This window comes from Bos javanicus, chromosome 11, assembly GCF_032452875.1.
Source record: "Bos javanicus breed banteng chromosome 11, ARS-OSU_banteng_1.0, whole genome shotgun sequence".
NCBI classification, from domain to species: domain Eukaryota; kingdom Metazoa; phylum Chordata; class Mammalia; order Artiodactyla; family Bovidae; genus Bos; species Bos javanicus.
In genome coordinates, this window is record NC_083878.1 from 55,609,616 (window position 1) to 55,631,228 (window position 21,613).

Here is a 21,613-nt window from a genome sequence, read left to right on the forward strand (position 1 = left end):
GCTCAATCATGTCTGACTCTTAGCAGCCCAATGGACTGCAGCCTACCAGGCTCCTCCATCCATGGGATTTTCCAGGCAAGAGTACTGGAGTGGGGTGCCATTGCCTTCTCTGAGGAAGTCCTGAGGGATATGTGAAAACACAAATCTGACCAGGCGTCCCTCTGCTTAGATCACCAGCCACTCCCTAATGCCTCCAGTTTGAAGCCCAGCCCCCTGCATGGTCTACAGGGCCCCAGAAGCTTCCTCCAGCTTCTGGAGCCCTGTAGGGAGCTTCCTCCAGCTCCCTCCCAGATTTCTCCCTGGGCTCCAGAAGCAAATAGCTTACACATACTTTACCCACCATGCCTCTGCATGCAAGGATGTTCTTTCTGTCTGAGAAACCTTCTCATTCACATTCATCATGTTAATTCCTGCTCATGCACCACCTCTTCCAGGAATTCTTGGATTTCACTCTTCCTAATCTTATCTCTGTCACACACACAGGTTAGGTGCCTACTATGCATGTAGGTGTATATGATATGGCAGCATTTAACACTGCAGTAACTATAGCTGTTCAGTAAGCATTTCTCCTTTACACCTTCATGACCTCTCTTAGCTCTCCTATACTGAAACCTTATTCCAAGGCCTAGAGTTGCTATCTCAGTAACTTAAGTTCACATATTCTTAGTTACTTACAGGGTTTGAAGTAGTAGCCAGATACCTGAATCCAAGTTCTGAGCTCTTACCAAAATCCTAGGCTACTTCCAATAGCCATTAAGTGGGAATCACCTCATAGGAATACAGTAGAGGGCATTTTTAAGTATTAAGCACTTAATACTTAAAAAAAGCATTAAAAATTAACACATATAACTGTACAGACATTAAGCCTTCAAAAATATTGGCATGAACTCAGAGAAGCAGAAAATTGCCGAGCTTGTCTGCCCTATCTTATTAGTACCTGAATTAGAAATCTGAAATTGCTTTCCAAAAGCTAAGCGGTCATGCTTACTGGCTTTCATTTTTACGCATTTGGCATCCACCTTGCTAATCCTTTCCTGCCAGTGTGTTTATAGTATTCTGATGGGGTCTGTTCCTCTTCTCTCTCCACCCTCACTCTCATGTAAAGAAATACACAGAAAACTTTTTATCTTCTTAGCCAAACATGAAGGTTCCCAGATTTCAGTAGGAATGACTGTACACAATATCAGAGAAGGAGAGGAGGCCCGGGGTAAGCCTTTCTGATAAATAACTATGTTGATTTCCACAGCAAAAGGGAGGGTTAGAACTGGGAAGGGACTGAACAAGACGCTCAGTAAAATGTCTTTTTCATGGTGGCCTCCCTGCTTACCTGATGTTGTAGAAATCATGAAGCAATAAAACCCTTTGAGAATCCATGAGCCAGTCATAATTTTGGTTCATGAGTCCTTAAGGGACCCATACTTGCCCAGGAGCATCTATCTGGGCCTAGTAATAATAATAACAAATAATTTCCTATTCTAAAAGACAAAGAATGATATTTGGAGAAGGGGGTCAAAAGAGAAACTCTACTTCTTCAGATTCATTCAACACAGATCTCTGAAGTCAGGTATGTGGGCCTCTGACTTAAGTGATCTAATAACCCTCCAGCTCTCCACTGGAGCTATATTCCAACTGGATCCCAAACCCAAATCCAGGGTTGCTATTACTATCAGATACCCAGAAACTTTTTCTCCATGACCCCATTTCAGGAGCTGGTGTCCTGAAATGACTGCTGCCACCTGGAATCCTTCTGCTTCACCTCCTTCTTTGGACTAGATATTCTGGAATATGAGTGCACCCACTGAGACCAGCACACAGTTGAAGTCACTCTAGGGAGTGAACACTGGAGCACTGGCTCCCTGGGGAGTGACAATTCTCTCCCACTCAGTCCCTTCACCATGTCGGATTACATTCCCTTGCCACCCTCATCCACCTGTAATATAGGCATCACATCATTTCTCACTTTCACATTCCAACATTTCCATCCACTGAACACCAGATCAGTGAGAAAACCGAAACTAGATCAAGAAAAGAAAATACATTTAAATAGAAGGAGGAAAAAAAAGAAGAAAACATGAGAAAGTAGATGGGAGGTATGAAAAATTAGGCAGAAATACAAGTGACAGCTCACATAGAGTATGTATGTCATGATGACATTTCAGCTCAATGTGGTTGTGACCAGACTGTCCTACTTCTCAGGCACAGATTTAAATCTTGCAAATGAGAAGTAATACAATGAAAGGGAAAGTATAGTTAATACTATTCAACACCTTCCTCCCTCCAAAGTTGAAGCAGTCAAGAACTAGAGAATAAGAGTGCAAAGGTTCCATGAATGCAGGGTCCCCCGAGATCCTCAGACATAGTGGACATATGAGGACATAGAGGAGAGACAGGAGCAGATGACAAGCTGAAAGAGGTAATAGCCAGTAAGCAGCAAGTAGATTGGAATCACTCCTTAACACTAAGCAAAAAAAAAAAAAAAAAAAGGGGGGGAAATATGAGAATATGGTTAATTATGGTAGTCAATTTTATTTCATTTTCTTTTTTGGTTATAGAATACATTTTCCTACAGGCTGAGGGGACTGAACAAGTGCAGAAGAAGAAACTGAACATGAAAGAAAAATAGAATTACTAATCAAGCAAATTCTCAAGTGAAATGGGAGAAGAAAGAAGCCAAAACACAACCAGAACATTTAAGATGAGAGGAATCTGAAATTAATATTAGAGGAATTGTCTGATTTAAAAGAAAATAAAAGAGAAATAGCTATTGATTTTAAAGACTAGGTCATGAATGGTGTGAATTTCCATATTTGGAAAGCATCTTTATCTATAAAAGAAAGTTTCAGAAAATAAGATATGGTACGTTCTCTTTTCTTTTAAGGAAATTCTGTAGGAATAATTTTTCATTCTCCTCTCTCCCATTCTTGAAAGTTTTCCAGTAGTCAGCATTGACATTATAACATGATTTACTTCTGAGCAGTCATTACATTTTTCTAAGCTCTTTCCAGTATCCCCCAGTAGATAGTTTCACTAGATAAAATTAACTACCTCAAACTGCCACGTTTTAAATAGAGGCTGATAGTGCCACTGATTAGCAGTCATTTTACTTTTTGCTGTTGTATCATTAGAGACTGTCTTAACAGTTTCAAGTTGTTAAAATACCAGGTTTCTTACTTCAGTCTTTTATTGGATAAATCACTACAGCAACTATTCATGTAGACAGGATAACAGCACCAGAAAATCAATCACCAATCATTGAGATCTAATTATAACTACCCAGGTAAAAATCAATCCTATAATTTTAGATGAAGGCAAAAATACTAATTTTTCCCTTGTACTTAATTTACTAAGAAACTCAAAGCCACTTCTGCATCCTACCTCTTGAAAAACTGTTTGACACAATGATGACTATTATTATGAAATGGACTTCAACATCAGGAGACGACTGAAAATGTATTTTCTATTTATATGGTTCCTTTTACTTCAGAATCTCAAAGTTGTTTGACTTTTTCAAATTCCTATTACCTTGGCAAGCATTAAACCAAGCATCAGGAAGGAATGTTACCAGAAAAGTAAATCACAGGAAGTCTGAGTGAGTTTCTCATCCAATGTAATATCAATTTGTTTAATATCTGAGAATAGCATTTAGAATTCAAGACAGATGCCTGTGAATTCTAAATCAATTTCAAGCCAATATGCCTGGGAAATAAAAAATGCTAAAATATTCATTATGTAAATATGGAAGAGAAATGTGTAATTTTGTTACAAAGTAAAGAGCAATAGAACATTATTTTTAGTGAGAAAATTTCAAATATCGTTAAGTGCTATCCAGATTTTTTGGTGTAGCATTACACCAGTGGTAGCATTATTACTTTTGAGAAGGTACTGAAATTAATTGCATTTATTAAATAACTGTTTTTAGGGATCCACACCAAATGGAGTTAGTATCTAATTCTACCGCTAATTGAGACAGTTCCACATGTTGATTTTTGTCAACATCTGAGAAACAAAATTTTAGACATTAAATAATGCTTTATGCAATTTACATAGCTTGAGAACTAATAGTCATTTAATAATAGAATATTATTTGGTTAATACATGTAGCTAATAGAATATACAATGACTTAGTTTACATATACTTAATGTAAGAATAAACCACCTAGTTAATATGTATAATGATATATAAAGTTAACAAAATATAATTAGTGAATTAGTTAATTTTTTAGACAGTTTTTATTTTTAAAAATAACTTCAATTATTATATTCATGTGTTAATTTCGCAAAGCCTTATTTGTCCAGCATGAGAAGATGCCACTCTATTAGAACAGGTGGAAAGTATATCAACATATTTTACTAATAGATTTTCCCCATATGGCCTTAAGTTTTTATCTTCTGAGTCTAAAGGTATAATACCCAGTGATGCCTCGATTGTTAAATTCACTGTGGCTAAAGACTCCTTTTCGGAGAAGGCAATGGCACCCCACTCCAGTACTCTTGCCTGGAGGATCCCATGGACGGAGGAGCCTGGTGGGCTGCAGTCCATAGGGTCGCTAAGAGTCGGACATGACTGAGCAACTTCACTTTCACTTTTCACTTTCATGCATTGGAGAAGGAAATGGCAACCCACTCCAGTATTCTTGCCTGGAGAATCCCAGGCACTCTGGAGTCGGACACGACTGAAGCGACTTAGCAGCAGCAGCAGCAGCAGCAAAGCCTCCTTTTAATGAAAATCATCGAGATAGAATGAGAACGGGAAGCTGCAGGCATCATGTTCTTGGGAAGAAGGTGGCAGCTACTGAAGTGTCTGGACTGTCCTTCAAGAGAGTCCTCTGTATGTGCACCTCTACATTATTACCAGGTCCTCACTTAGGTTTTACTGTTTACTTTTTTATTATAAAATAAACTATGATTATACTGCAATTGATCAAAATCTAAATAATCTACCTATTCTTAATTTTAAAAAGCACCATTTCCAAAAAAAAAAGCATCATTTCATGAAATAATTTTGTATTTGACATTGTAATTTTCTATTCTGTTTAACTGATGAGACATTTTTTGTCTAATGTACTCACTAAAAATATGGCATTACAATGTGTTAATATCTAAGTGCATGACCTACTCACTTTTGTTTCCTTAAATTGTGGGTTCATCCATTCATATTCCAGAAAAACAAACCAACAAAAAACCCTTATCATCACTCTATCAAGTTCCAAAAAAACACCCTCCTAGAATTCTTGTAAGGACTGTATGAATCTTACAAAAATTGATATGGTCAATAGTTTTTCCTACCTCTGATCCTGACATCTTTTACCAAAAAGGAAAACTTCCCCCTGGTAAAGGTTTCCCTAGTGGCTCTGATGGTAAAGAATCTTCCTGCAATGTGGGATACCTAGGTTCTACCCCTGGATCAGGAAGATCCCCCAGAGAAGGGAATGGCAACCCACTACAGTATTCCCACCTGGAGAATTTTACAGCCAGAGGAGCCTGGCAGGCTACCATCCATGGGGTCACAGAGTCGGACACAAGTAAGCGACTTTCACTCACTCATTCACCCCTTAGTAGAGTAATTCAATTTCCTCTCTTATGTCCTCTATATCTGTATCAGGATTATTTCTAGCATCTATAAATAAATAAAATTAAGTATTAAAATAATAATTTTGTAAATTTAGTAAAATAAAAGTATTGTTTTTACTGTTCACTTTGTAAACAGGATCTCTTTTCCATTATTTCATTTTTTTTTTACAGTATGGAAATCTAGTGACTTTTATATGTTTATTTTAAAACTGATAAACTTATTGAAGTGTCTTATTAGTTCTAATGAATTTTATGTTGTCTCCTAAACCTTTGTGAATACACTACATATTAAGGCCCAATTTCTGGTAAATACTTGAAATTTATTACAATTAATCCTTATAAAATACTTTGGAAATAATACATAGTCTGAGTTCAATATGTATATATATATTTCTTTGACTAACTTAAAAAAATAAGGGAAAGAGGAGAGCCATCTGTGAAAACAGGGAAGAATTATCTGTGTATGCCTATTATCTGGGTATGTGTGCATGCTTAGTCACTCAGTCATGTCTGACTCTTTGCCATCCCATGGACTTCAGGCTCCTCTATCCATGGGATTCTCCAGGCAAGAACACTAGAATGGGTAGCATTTCCCTTCTCCAGGGGATCTTCCACACCCAGGGATCAAACCTGGGTCTCCTACATCGCAGGAGAATTCTTTACTGAGCCACTAGGGAAGCCCTTATCTGTATATAAAGTGTTATAATTATCTCTCCTTTGTATCATCCATTTCCATGCCTTTAATTATCATTTTCTCCTGGTCCTCTTTTCTAACATGCAGTCAATCATCTCCTGCCAAAAATTCATGTCTACATATCCAAGAGCAAAATCATCATTTTTTTACACAGCTGTTAAATAACTGATTTTTCTCCTGTGAATTTCTGTTACATTGTATTTTATCATTTAGAGTCTTGGTTCATTCTTTGTCCTTTTTCTCCTCTATAGGAAAGCATAACTCTTAAAAGCAGATGCTAATTATTTACAAATGTCTGTAGCTCACAACACATATAGGCTCTCACTGAAAATGGGATAAACTCAACTGAATTCCAACTTTTCACAGATGGGCCATATCCTGACCCAGAGAGTGGTGAGAGCTGTTAGCCTGGACCATTGATGACAGACATCCTTCCAGCTCATTTTGTTGCCTCGAATATACCCAGGCTCACTGAGCCCTCCTTCCACTGCTTCCCTCATTGGGACACACCCCTAGAAACAGCAGGTTCAGAATGTGAGTCATTCAGGGGACTAGCAGAGGTGCCACCTGGGGCGCGGTGAGGCAGTCCTGATGCAAGAAAGAACGGGATCCTGGATAGGATGAGAGAACAATGGAGTTTGATCGCCAGGGACTGAAAAATCAAGAAACTGAGAGCAATCCTTTACTCAGACACAACATACGGGTACTGTACACCTACACTGCCTAGGACATTTGCCTCTTCAATAATGAAGTGCTGTGTGCTTAGTTGCTCAGTCGTGTCTGGTTCTTTGGGACCCTTTGGACTGTAGCCTGCTGGGTTGCTCCCCCAGGGGATCTTCCTGACCTGATCCAGGGATCAAAGCTGCATGTCTCCTGCATTGTAGGTGGATTCTTTACTCACTGAGCCATAGCAGAAACCCTTAATAATGAAGATAAACTTGCAAATTAAAAACTGTCCTTACTATAACAGTAAGGAAAGTTACAGTATTCAGGGTTTCTGCTTGAATACAATCAGATTCTTAAATATAATTGTCAGTTCCTTCAAAGACCAGTACTAGGTTTCTACCAAGATGTCAGATTCCTAGTAAGAGTGACATATCTTACTATTATAAGCCTCCAAAAGAGGTAAATCAATACTATATTTGTATCCCTTCATCCCTAATACGTTTTCTCAGTGAAAACATACTCCCTTCTGGATACATCACCCAGATGCTTACATCAAACTCGTTCAGAGCCGCAGCCAGCTCCCCAATGCCCGTGTGGCCTTTGGCTTCATCGGTGGGAGAGGTAGCTTGAGCAGCATTGGAGATGCCGGCAATGGCCTCCTGGACTTGTTTGAACACGTAATCTCGGTTGGCTCTGGTGGCAGCAACGTCTGGGTGGCGGAGAAAAGCTTGGGAGGCTGTGTATAGCATTGTGGCATTCTTCTTCAGAGCTCCTCGAGCGGCTGCCATCTCATCTCGACAGTGAGGGTCCTTCAGCTCCTGTGTGTGCAAAACACAAATGTGAAGCTTGCCATGAAAGTATCTGTAACAGAGCTTAGAGCCACAGACTTCTAGGACCACATCAATTTTATTTGTATTCAGTTAATATTTTACTTTGTTTATAAGATGCTGTGTAATGACTACATGTGGTATTGGTATGTCATTAAATCTAATTTGTATTGATCAATACAAAGGTAAAAAAGTAGAACTATAAGACATGAGTTTGAGCAAACTCCAGGAGATGGTGAAGGACAGGGAAGCATAGCGTACTGCAGTCCATGGGGTCACAGAGTTGGACACAACTTAGCAACTGAACAACAATATAAAATATTTATACTCTCCGAATTCCAAGTCGAGATGCTCATTTCATGACATTCATTATTTAAGTTACCAATCTAAAATCATAACATAAAATAATTTTGTGCCTGGGAAATTCCATATGACCCAACAATCCCACTACTGGGCATATATACCCCGAGAAAACTGCAATTCTAAAAGACATGTATACCCCAGTGTTCACTGCAGCACTATTTACAGTAGCAAGGGCGTGAATGCAACCTAGATGTCCATCGACAGATGAATGGATAAAGAAATTGTGGTAGATTTAGTCAATGGAGTATTACTCAGCCATTAAAAGGCACAAATTTGAGTCAGTTGTAATGAGGTGGATGAAACTAGAGCCTCTTATACAGGCTGAAAGAAGTCAGGAAGAGAAAAACAAGTATTCTATATTAATGCATATATATGGAATTTAGAAAAATGCTACTGATGAACTTAGTTGAGAGTTGTGTTGTGGACACAGTGGGGGAAGGTGAGGGTGGGACGACTTGAGAAAGTAGTATATATATATGATGACTTGACATATATATACTATCATGTGTAAAGCAGATAGTGGGAAGTTGCTAAATAACAAAGGGAGCCAAGCCTGGTGCTCTGTGATGACCTAGAGGGGTAGAATGGCGGGAAGGGGAGAGAGGCTTAACAGGAAGGGGATATGATGTCAAAATAGTACCCACTGGGGAGTTTCTTTATTTTCAGCTTTAAAGAGTATTATAATTATGAACGATTATATTATGATTCTGAACGATTCACATTGTTGAACAGCACAAACCAACACAAAATTTTAATTTAATCCACCAATTAAAAGTAAATAAAGCTTTTTAAAAATGCAATATGAATTTAAGAATTACATGTCAGTGTAGGAAAACAAGTGAAGAAATATTTTTTCTACATATATTTTAGAAACTATCTCCTCTCTCTAGCTGCCAAGAATTTGTACATACTGCTCTTCCCATGTGAAATATCTGAGCTGCCCTATTCCAGCCTATCCCTTCCCTTGACGGGGTCCATCTCCTGAAAACCCACTCTCCATCCAACTCTCTAAGCTACCTCTCCTTCTAGCTGTTCCCACAAGGCCCTCTTCCCTCCAATCATTAAAATGCATCATGCTTTACTGCATTTATATAAGTATATGTCTTGCTCCTAAACTGTAAGTCTAATGAGAGCAAAGAGCCCTAGCTATCTTGTTCAGTGCTTCTTCAGTCAATAGCACAATGTCTGGCTCATAAAAATGCATCCAATAAATAATGCTGCAAGACTGTAAAACCTGAGCCACCAACAAAATAAGTGGCTTGCGTGGATCAGTTAGTTATCAGCAGATGGAAAACCCAATCTTCAATCTTATGACACTGCACTTGCCTCCATAATCAATTACAATTACAAACATGGGAAATCAAACTCGTCTGATTTTGCTTACTGCATCACTGGCACTTCATTATCATTTTCAGAATGGGGTTCAGTTAAAAAAAATGCTTTTGATGGCAGATCTATCATTTTAGTTTAGGGAATAATAAAGAAAATAGATCACAGATGATTTGCTTTCTAAGTTTTGGATGTCAAAATAGTACCACTGGGGAATCTCTTTATTTTCATCTTTAAAGAGTATTGTTAAGAAAATGTTCACAGTATTTTTAGAAATATTAAAGGCAATACTGTTCTCTCAGAGCCATGCAGGGCTGCCAGCTGAGCATCTCTGGGAGAAAATTTCTCTAGTTTCAAAATGTATCATTAGAGGGTATTTGAACCACTGGGGTTCTATTCCTATTTGCTCAGTTGGTACATAATAGATGGATGACCTGGAAACAGTAAATCTCATCCTCTCTTTTTTTCCATCAAAATAATTCTGAGACAAGCACATTATATTTGATATCTAGGATTGGTAAGACAAACTGACAATAAGAAGTAAACAATCAGACTTCCCTGGTGGCCCCGTGGAAAGGAATCTGGCTGCCAATGCAGGGGCCATGAGTGCGATCCCCCATCCAGGAAGATTCCACATGATGTGGGGCAACTGAGCCCATGTGTGACAACTTCTGAGCTTGTGTGCCACAACTACTGAAGCCCACGTATCCTAGAGCCCCAGGGCTGCAACTACCAAAGCCCATGTGCCTAAAGCCTGTGCTCTGCAACAAGAGAAGTCACCGGAATGAGAAGCCTGTGAACTGCAACAAAGAGTAGCCCCTGCTCACAACAACTAGAGAAAGTCCCCAAGCAGCAACAAACACTCAAATAATTAAAAATAATGAAATATATAAATTTATTTTAAAAAAGCAGTAAACAATTGAGCCATCTATCCCCTTCTGCTTAGGGACTAATGGATCAATGCCAGTCAACAACATTTCTAAACTGAGACAACTTATTTTTAGCCCTAAAGCTCAACACAGATAAATAGGGAACCAACATGTGAGGGAATCCTTTACACTGGACAATCTAGGCAGTGCCATTGGAAGTTATAAAGGGTCTTAATTAACTTCCAGAATGCCTGGCCAGAAATTTTATAGTCCATTCTGGGATATCTACACTAATAAGAAAATCTAAATATGAAAGTGAGAAATAGAAGTTAGGAAATTCTTTCCATAAAGATATTTTTAGAAACATTTTTAATCACATGGAAGAAAACTGCAAACAATGTAAATGCTGAGTTATGAAGAACTGGTTAAGTAAACTACTGAAGGTCTCATGTGATGGACTCTTTATGAAGTGAAAGTGTTAGTTGTTCATTCATGTCTGATTCTTTGCGACCCCATGGACTGTAGCCCCCCAGGCTCCTCTGTCTAGGGATTTCTCTAAGCAAGGATACTGGAGTAGGTAGCCATTCCCTTCTCCATAGGATCGTCCCGACCCAGGGATTGAACCCATATCTCCTGTATTGCAGGCAGATTGTTTACCACCTAGCCACCAAGGAAGTCCCCGGACTCTTTATGTAGATATTAAAAGAAGTTTCCATAAACTAATAAAATGGGTAATATAAATAAAAAGAAGAATACAACATGCATACTTATATGTATAGCATGAATATAAATGTCAAAATATGAAGATAAGCAATTGAAAGGCAACCTACCAAAATATTAGTACCACGTTTTTGTGGCTGATAGATGGCCATGTGCCTTTTTTTCCCTTCTTTTCTAAATTTTCTTGAAAGAGTTTGAAACATTTTCACTATATTGATTTTTCCAATCCATGAACATGGCATATTTCTCCATCTATTAGTGTCCTCTTTGATTTCTTTCACCAGTGTTTTATAGTTTTCTATATATAGGTCTTTAGTTTCTTTAGGTAGATATAGATTCAATGCAATCCCTATCAAGCTACCAACAGTATTCTTCACAGAGCTAGAACAAAAATTTCACAATTTGTATGGAAATACAAAAAACCTCGAATAGCCAAAGCGATCTTGAGAAAGAAAAATGGAACTGGAGGAATCAACCTACCTGACTTCAGGCTCTACTACAAAGCCACAGTTATCAAGACAGTATGGACTGGCACAAAGACAGAAATATAGATCAATGGAACAAAATAGAAAGCCCAGAGATAAATCCACACACATATGGACATCTTATCTTTGACAAAGGAGGCAAGAATATACAATGGATTAAAGACAATCTCTTTAACAAGTGGTGCTGGGAAATCTGGTCAACCACTTGTAAAAGAATGAAACTAGACCACTTTCTAACACCATACACAAAAATAAACTCAAAATGGATTAAAGATCTCAACGTAAGACCAGAAACTATAAAACTCCTAGAGGAGAACATAGGCAAAACACTCTCTGGCATACATCACAGCAGGATCCTCTATGACCCACCTCCCAGAATATTGGAAATAAAAGCAAAAATAAACAAATGGGACCTAATTAAACTTAAAAGCTTCTGCACATCAAAGGAAACTATTAGCAAGGTGAAAAGACAGCCTTCAGAATGGGAGAAAATAATAGCAAATGAAGCAACCGACAAACAACTAATCTCAAAAATATACAAGCAACTCCTACAGCTCAACTCCAGAAAAATAAATGACCCAATCAAAAAATGGGCCAAAGATCTAAATAGACATTTCTCCAAAGAAGACATACAGATGGCTAACAAACACATGAAAAGATGCTCAACATCACTCATTATCAGAGAAATGCAAATCAAGACCACTATGAGGTACCATTTCACACCAGTCAGAATGGCTGCAATCCAAAAGTCTACAAATAATAAATGTTGGAGAGGGTGTGGAGAAAAGGGAACCCTCTTACACTGTTGGTGGGAATGCAAACTAGTATAGCCACTATGGAGAACAGTGTGGAGATTCCTTAAAAAACTGGAAATAGAACTGCCTTATGATCCAGCAATCCCACTGCTGGGCATACACACTGAGGAAACCAGAAGGGAAAGAGACACGTGTACCTCAATGTTCATCGCAGCACTGTTTATAATAGCCAGGACATGGAAGCAACCTAGATGTCCATCAGCAGATGAATGGATAAGAAAGCTGTGGTACATATACACAATGGAGTATTATTCAGCCATTAAAAAGAATTCATTTGAATCAGTTCTAATGAGGTGGATGAAACTGGAGCCTATTATACAGAGTGAAGTAAGCCAGAAGGAAAAACACCAATACAGTATACTAACGCATATATATGGAATTTAGAAAGATGGTAATGATAACCCTGTATACGAAACAGCAAAAGAGACACTGATGTATAGAACAGTCTTATGGACTCTGTGCGAGAGGGAGAGGGTGGGAAGATTTGGGAGAATGGCATTGAAACATGTGAAATGTCATGTATGAAACGAGATGCCAGTCCAGGTTCAATGCACGATACTGGATGCTTGGGGCTGGTGCCCTGGGACGACCCAGAGGGATGGTATGGGGAGGGAGGAGGGAGGAGGGTTCAGGATGGGGAGCACATGTATACCTGTGATGGATTCATTTTGATATTTGGCAAAACTAATACAATTATGTAAAGTTTAAAAATAAAATTAATTTTTAAAAAAAGAGTTTGAAACAGCAACTAGTTAAAATTATGTTAATGAGATAAAACTAAATCATATGTATGGGCCTTCTGAGATGAATATCTCATAGTATTCCCATGGATTTTAATATCAGTTACATGCTGATGATTTGATGAGGTTTGATCTCCCCTCATCTCTCTATTTGACATTTCTACATGGATATCTTATAAGAATCTCAAAATCAGTGTATTTAACTATGATATCTTGATACCACTTGATACTGCTAGAAGACTGGCCGCTTTCCAGTCTTCATCCATCTCAGTAAATTCACCACCATGTACATATTTGCTGAGACAGGACCTCAGATGTGAACCGGTCACATCACTCCCTAAGCTCCCGTAGCCAATTCCACAGCAGGTCCTGAGTGTTCTATTTTCAGTGTAAATTTGGACTCCCTAGGCTTTTCTCCATCTTTACTGCTGCCACGCTAAAGGAGACCATCTCTGTGGCAGGAAGGACAGGGCGGGGCCCCGGGACGGCCTCATCAAATGTAGGCATTAGGCAGAAGACAAAGCCACCTCCTTTTTTTAAATTTAAATTTATTTATTTTAATTGGAGGCTAATTAATTTACAATATTACATTGGTTTTGCCATATATCAACATGAATCCGCCACGGGTGTACACATGTTCCCAGTCCTGAACCCCTCTCCCACCTCCCTCCCCATACCATCCCTCTGGGTCATCCCAGTGCACCAGCCCCAAGCATCCTGTATCCTGCATCAAAAACCTGGACTGGCGATTCGTTTCATATATGATATTATACATGTTTCAATGCCATTCTCCCAAATCATCCCCGCTTCCCTCTCCCACAGAGTCCAAAAGACTATTCTATACATCTGTGTTTCTTTCGCTGTCTCGCATACAGAGTTATCATTACCATCTTTCTAGATTCCATATATATGCGTTAGTATACTGTATTGGTGTTTTTCTTTCTGGATTACTTCATTCTGTATAACCGGCTCCAGTTTCATCCACCTCATTAGAACTGATTCCAAAGTATTCTTTTTGATGGCTGAGTAATACACTTTTTTTTTTTTCTCTTAATGAGACCACAACGCATGAAGGAATGGCAACTAAAACAGAAACTCTGCAGCATCTGAGCAAGAAACTCTGAGCATGAAAACCATGGAGCAGGTACAATATAAATGCAGGACCTTCCACGTGTGGTGCCTGACGCGGGAGAATTTAAAGGGAAAAAACAGCTCTTAGAATACCTGTAGCGTGGCTTCAGGAGAAAAATGCCAGGACCAGGAGCTGATGCATGCTGTGCAATCCAGGACATACATCAGCTCTTCCCTCAGTGAATGTTCAATCCCTAATCAAAAAGACCCCTACCCATTCAAAGGGCTACAAGATAAATGGCAAATCAACCACCCTGTGGGGCATCACTGGGTCCAAAGGACTCCCACGCTCCTCTCCTTAACTTTTGCTTCTGCCCTGAATAAACTGCTACTTTGTTCTCTTTACTTCTCAGCCTCAGAATGTGTGTTTATTTTTCCTTTGCACTTTTGTGTTCCTAACCCAGCTAACTTTCGGATGAGTTGAACAAGAGCCTGGACTTTTGACAAAGTTTTTCCAAAAACTGTCACTCATCTAGTGGACTTCAGTCCCACCCATCCGCAACTAGTCCCTCCTCTTTGACACTACCCCTTCTTTGCAACATATCTAGAAAAATATGAAAACGTACATCTGAGACTTTGATACCAAACTCTGAACTGTTCAACCACTTGCTACTTACTTACAATAAAATCAGAACACTTTCAAGACTCTGAGTGTTCTGGCGCCAACCTTTCTCCACAGCCTCCTGCTAGGTTCACTGAAATTAAAAGTCAATGTAATTTTTTGTTTGGTCAGGTATTGAACCAAGCTAAATAAATAGCTTCTGGGCCTTAAAGCTTTGCTTCAGAGTGACTTCACTCCTAACCACACTACACATCGTGGGCTACCAAGCAAGACTCCACCTGAACAAAGGATTCTGTTGATAACAAAATACCTGAAAGTAATCGCATGAACTAAAATCATACAAACTCAGGGAAATAGTGGAAGACAGGGAAGCCTGGCGTGCTGTAGTCCATGGGGTTGCAAAGAGTCAGACACAACTGAGCAACCGAACAACAACAAAATCATGCCTGTGTGCCCATCACAAAGCAGTAGAAGCTCTTTAGGGAAAGGGACTAGATCTTGGTCAGATTTGTAACCCAGGTATTACTTCTGTTTGGTACAGATGAACACTCAAAATGTTGGCTAGAACTTTCCTGCTGGTCATAGGGAACATTAGAAAAAATCACTGGAAGTTGCCAGAAATCCTGGGAGCAGTCAAGAGGGCAGGTGAAGAGGATTTTAACAAATCTCCCCATATTTAAATATGCTATTTGCTAAGAAGAAAGAAAAAGATACACTCTTTGGAACACACAATTCTAATGGTACCTATAGAACAAACAGAGCTGGCCAAATGGAGGTGCGATCTTGGGACAATGGGAGGCAGAGAAAACCCAGGCCACCCACCTTCCTCGGCATGACTCAATACCTGTGCTCTCCTTCTCTCTTCCTTTCTCTTCCTTCACTCTCTCTCTCTCTCTGCCTTTCCTCTATATTTCCTCATGTTTTCTTAATCTCTTTCATAAAATTTTACTCTGCATGCTGCACACTTGGGAGAGAGGTGTTGTATATATATGGTGCTGTCCACAGGGTGGGGAGGTAAAAACTGAAGCCCAAGAGCCCAGGGAGTGGCCACAGTGCCATACCAGTCTGACATTTTTTATTTTAATCAGGTCAGACATCGAGAACAGACCCGTGGTGTGAAGGGGGAGAGGTATAGGGAGGGATGGATTAGGAGTCTGGGGTCAGTAGATGCAACCCTTACATACAGAATGGATAAACAATAGGGTCCTGCTGTTTAGCACTGGGAATTATGTTCAATATCCAGAGTTAAAGCATAATGGAAAAGAATATTTTTGAAAACTGTATCTATATGTATAACTCAATAACTTTGCTGTACAGCAAAAATTCACACAACATATTATTCTAGATATCTTGCAAAATGGGGGAGTGTCAAATTACAATTTTTAATGCAATTTCTTACATTAAAAAATAAATAAAGGTTAAAAAAAAGAGAGAAAGGTTAGAGTCTGGTGGGGTTGGCAGGGTGGTCCCCACCAGTAAGGCAGGTGGCCTGTGATCAACTGTAAGTCCCCAGGGGGACTGGGAGCACCAGCAGTGTACAGTGGGACCAGATGTGACCCAAGTACGAAACTGCCTTTGTGATCATAGGTCCTAGGGTATTTGATGATCTGACAAGTGGTTGATGCAGTCAATGATGAACTGTCCAGGTCTACAAAACTGCAAGATTATGCAAACTCACTCGCTTTCTCCCCTTGTTGTTGTTGTTCAGTCGCTCAGTTGTGTCCGACTTTTTGCAGCCCCATGAACTGCAGCACGCCAGGCATCCCCATCCTTCACTATCTCTGGGAATTTGCACAAACTCATGTCCACCGAGTCAGTGATGCCATCCAACCATCTCATCCTCTGTCTCCCCCTTCTTCTCCTGCCCTCAGTCTTTCTCAGCATCAAGGTCTTCTCCCCTAGGTTTCCAAAATTTTTCCTACCTGTTGTCTTCTCGCAGCTACGTAGTTAAGTTTCACCATCTCTTTTCCAAATTCTTTAAAGCGATTTGCAAGGTCTTGCTCATTTGTAGCATTTTTGACAGCTTCTAAGGCCTCCTCCACCTGAAACAGACAAACAAAAAAATCCAATATATTTATAACTGGATAGTATTTCAATACTGGACTTCACTGGTGGCTTAGTGATACAGAATCTGCCTGCAACACAGAAGATGCTGGTTTGATTCCTGGGTGGGGAAGATCCCCCTAGAGAAGGAAGTAGCCACCCACTCCAGTATTCTTGCCTGGGAAATCCCATGGAGAGAGGAGCCTGGTGGGCTACAGTCCAAGGGTTGCAAAAGATTCGGACATGACTTAGTAAATAAACAACAACAAATTTCAACATTGCTAAACATGTTAGAAACACTATTTGTTAAAAAAAATATGCATTAATATTTAAATAAAATAATAGGAAAAAAGTACCCCAACAAGCATTTATAATCAGAAAATTACATACTATTTTTTATACAAAAGATGCATGCACGCTGTCACTTCAGTCATGTCCTACTCTTTGCGACCCTATGGACTATAGAGAGGCAGGCTCCTCTGTCCATGGGAATCTCTAGGCAACAATATTGGAATGGGTCACCGTGTCCTTCTCCAGGGGATCTTCTGACCCTGGAATGGAACCTGTGTCTTATGTCTCCTGCATTGACAGGAGGGTTCTTTACCACTAACACCACCTGGGAATTGTTATATAAAAGATAATAACTGCTAAATTTCTAAATCATATAAAACACTACATTGTTTGTATTTTGAGCTGTGATTTCCATAAGAAATACAGACTTTTACTTTCAAGTAGAAAGATAAAGAAAAATAAACTTAAGAAGACATATGGATTTAAAAACAAACACCAGAAATCATCACAGGAGGAAATGTTTTGTAAACAAAAACTGGAGGAACTCCTGGGCTGCAAAAAAGCTTTAGATGGCTTAAATCTGCATCTTGGCATCACCTCCAAATCTGCAGCAAAGGGATTGTAATTTTATTTTTATTTCATTTATTTATTTACTTATAGCTATGCTGGGAGAAGGAAATGGCAACCCACTCCAGTACTCTTGCCTGAAAAATCCCATGGACGGAGGGGCCTGGTAGGCTACAGTCCATGGGGTCGCAAAGAGTCAGACATGACTAAGTGACTTCACTTTCATTTTTCACTTTCACTTTTCACTTTCATGCATTGGAGCAGGAAATGGTAACCCACTCCAGTATTCTTGCCTGGAGAATCCCAGGGACGGGGGAGCCTGGTGGGCTGCCATCTATGGGGTCACACAGAGTCAGACACGACTGCAGCGACTTAGCAGCAGCAGCATGCTGAGTCTTGGTTGTGGCACACAGGCTCCTCAACGCTGCTGGCAAGATTTCTCTTGTTATGCTGAGCAGGGTCTACTCTCTAGTTGCAGCTCTTGGGCTCTAAAATGTGGGCTCAGTACTTGTGGCAGATGGGCTTAGCTGCTTCAAGGAATGTGGAATCTTAGTTCTCAGGCCAGGGATTGAACCCATGTTCCCTATATTGGCTGGAAGATTCTTAAGCATTGGATCACTAAGGAAGTCCTAGGGATTGTAATTTTAAGCTGTGATTATGCGTTGCCATTCCATGAAGGAGAAAACACTTAGCCTCAAGAAGTAAGTGAATTTGAAGTTTTGCTGCCATTTTAGGAGGCATCAACTAGGGTGAACAGAGTAACAGCCACTGGAAATAACCAAGAACATAATCTTGAATGAATAAGGCACAAGATGGAAACCATATTTGCAAAATCACAAGTTCTTAGTTTTGAAGGGAGTTTGGTGGGGAGGTCTCAACTAGTACAGGCTTTTGAGAAAGGCAGCAGGAAAAGAGAGAGAGAGAGATGGTAGCTCTGAGAGTTGGACCATAAAGAAGGCTGAGCGCCAAAGAATTGATGCTTTCAAATTGTGGTTTGGAGAAGACTCTTTAGAGTTCCTTGGACAGCAAGGAGATCACACTGATCAATCCTAAAGGAAATCAACCCTGAATATTCATGACTGACGCTAAAGATCTAATATTTTGGCCACCTGATGCTAACAGCCTAACTCATTGGGAAAGACCCTGATGCAGGGAAACATTGAAGGCAAAAGGAGAAGGAGATGGCAGAGGACAAAATGATTCCATAGCATCACTGACACAATGGACATGAATTTGAGCAAACTCTGAGAGATAGTGGAGGACAGAGCAGCCTGGCATGCTGCAGTCCATGAAGTTACAAAGAGTCGGACGCAACTTAGTGACTGAACAACAACAAAGCTCTGAAAGAGTAATAAAAATACAGAGAATGTATGGCCTACTTGCAGAATTCCAATTGCCTCTTGTAGTTTAGACCGAATCAAAAGACAACCTACAGACAGTTCATAGTTGAGAATGTGGGGATCCAAATGACCACTAAAGTGGCTAGAAAAAGTCATAGATTAACACAGTACCAAGTGATAGAGATACACAATTTGTTTAAATTGGACACAATCACAAAGGTTGCTAATCCAACTTCCTCACCAAGTTTCACTGGGTGGAGGAAGAAAACGGTGTATATAAACAAGTGATAATGGATATCATCACATCCTTTCCTCCATAGATATTATAATACCATTCAGTTTACCCAACAGACTAACATTTCATTAAGGAAAGAGTCACAGCCAGAATGGAGGTTATTTTTAAAAATGGTGAAAGGAGCTCAATCTAGACTCCAGATAAAATTGTTTCCATTCTCATCAGCTATGGAGAGTCTTCATCTTTTTTTTTTTTCCTTTCTATTTGTAAAAACACAAAATGATTTCATTCACCAATTTTAGTCTTTTCCAATTCCTATGCAGGCTTTAATTATACTCAAGGAAAAGAGAAGTATAACTGAAAACAGAACTGTTGTGTGTTAGGATGTCTTTTAGGCACTCGAGTCAAAGGGCATTTTATAGTATGAAATGGCTCATTTAAACATTTTCATGGATTAATGAGAACCTCATATCTCAAACTTTTAAAACAACACATCAGTGATGTCTCCCTTACTAATAGATTTATAATCATTTTACCATGGCTATCAACAGCATCACTGAGAGGAAGCTCTTGGCAGTTAATTTGTTCCTACTGCTTATTTGAGTTGTAAATCTTTTCTTAGGACATAAAACCTGGCCCCAGGGAAGACCAAAATAATTATCTCAGAAGGAACTAAATCTTGAATTTGTCTTATTTTATATATATATTTATATAAAACAGGCTTCTTGTTGGTTTTTAATCAGGCCAATTTGGAGTATTTATTTTGCTTTGTTACACATCACTTATTTTCTTATTGTTTTTCTCTGAAGAATCCAGATGCTCGTCTGAATTTCTGTTTCTAATTCAGTGAAGTTCCTTGGAAGAGCAACACCAGTGAGAGTGTCTGTCTGCGTAAAGGTAGACTTCGTCATACTCAGAGTTCCAGAGTGACAGGTATCTACTGAGAAGCTCTCATATCGAAACACACTTCCGAACCTATCCACTACCCCACAGAAATGGAGAGAATGGAATTAACATCTAGGATTTAGGATACTATCACCGGCCCAGTACACTGCTATTAAAGAGATAAATGATACACAGAGAGAGCAGGAGAGAGAGAAAGAGAGAATAAATACAAAGTAGAAGGGACCCAGATGAGGAAGAAGAAGAAAAAAACAAAAAACAGGGCAGGGGGAGAGACGGGCAGTGTCCAGGCACTTCTGAAAAGTCAAAGTCAATATGAAGATCAAGTTTTTGCTTTTGAACAGAGCCAATGTTCTTTTGTTATTTTCAGGTGTCTGGAGAAAGGAAATTGACTCCTACATGCCAAGCAACAAATCCTCCTGCCAATGCAGGAGACACCAGAAACTCGGGTTCAATCCCTGGATTGGGAGGATACCCTGGAGTGGGGAATGGCAATCTACTCCAGTATTCTTGCCTGGAAAATTCCATGGACAGAGGAACCTGGTGGGCTATAGTCCATGGGGTTGCAAAGAGTTCGTCACAACTGAGAAACTGAGCATACACACACAAAAGTGAAGCTAACATCTTAAAAGGTAATCCTTATGGAGAAAAGGAACCCAGGACACTTTGTCTACCTACCTGCCCCACAGGGACACCTATAGGTCAGCACGTGTAGGGAGGGCTATGGACTCAGACTGGCCTGTGTTTGAGCCCCAGCTCTGTTATTTGTTAGCTCTGTGATCCAGGGCATGTCACTTAACCTTTCTAAATTCCAACTCCAATGTCTTCATTAATAATACAAAGGCAATAGAGTCCAGATACTACAAAAGGTTGTTCTAAGAATAATATTAGATACAAAATGAAGAAAAGAAGAAATAAAAATGGAAAATATAAAATAAGGTGGCCAACTAAGTTCTAATATAAAATAAATATAAATGGGCTAAATGCTTTAATTAGAAAACAGAAATTATCAGATGGGGCCTTTAAAAAGATCCTGCAATGTCACCTATAAGAGACAATTTGAATAAAAAGATATAAAATATTGAAAATTAAAAAAATGAAACCTTCTACACTAATGAATTTAAAAACCTACTTGAAATTGATAAATAGGAAAAATGCTAATATAGATTTTAGAAAGAAGTAACAGAACTCGAATAGACCAAAAAATGTTATAGAAATGGACATGGCAGCCAAAGATGACTTTTCTACTCTTTTCCCAAACAAACCAGGCACAGTAGGTGGGTGAAAAATGAAATGTAAAACAGCAAATACATAGCGGAATGTCTGTCAAGAATTAGGAGCTCCTTTCACAGACATGGGCTTCCCAGGTAGCGCAGTGGGTAAGAATCACTTGCAGTGCAAGAGATGCAGGTTCGATCCCTGGGTAGGGAAGATCCCCTGGAGGAGGGCATGCAACCCACTC

At 39.4% G+C, this 21,613-nt stretch overlaps 1 protein-coding gene across 4 annotated transcripts in view; it reads right to left on the reverse strand.

Moving 5' to 3' along the window:
• Window positions 1–21,613, reverse strand: part of CTNNA2 (catenin alpha 2) — a 1,363,902-nt gene that overhangs the window by 882,568 nt on the left and 459,721 nt on the right. For all 4 annotated transcript variants that reach the window (XM_061432723.1, XM_061432722.1, XM_061432721.1 and 1 more), the window contains exons 5-6: window positions 16,695–16,814; window positions 7,483–7,749 (exon numbers count right to left, since the gene is read on the reverse strand). In XM_061432723.1, the coding sequence (XP_061288707.1) occupies window positions 7,483–7,749; window positions 16,695–16,814 (387 nt within the window). The remainder of the gene's footprint in view (window positions 1–7,482; window positions 7,750–16,694; window positions 16,815–21,613) is intronic.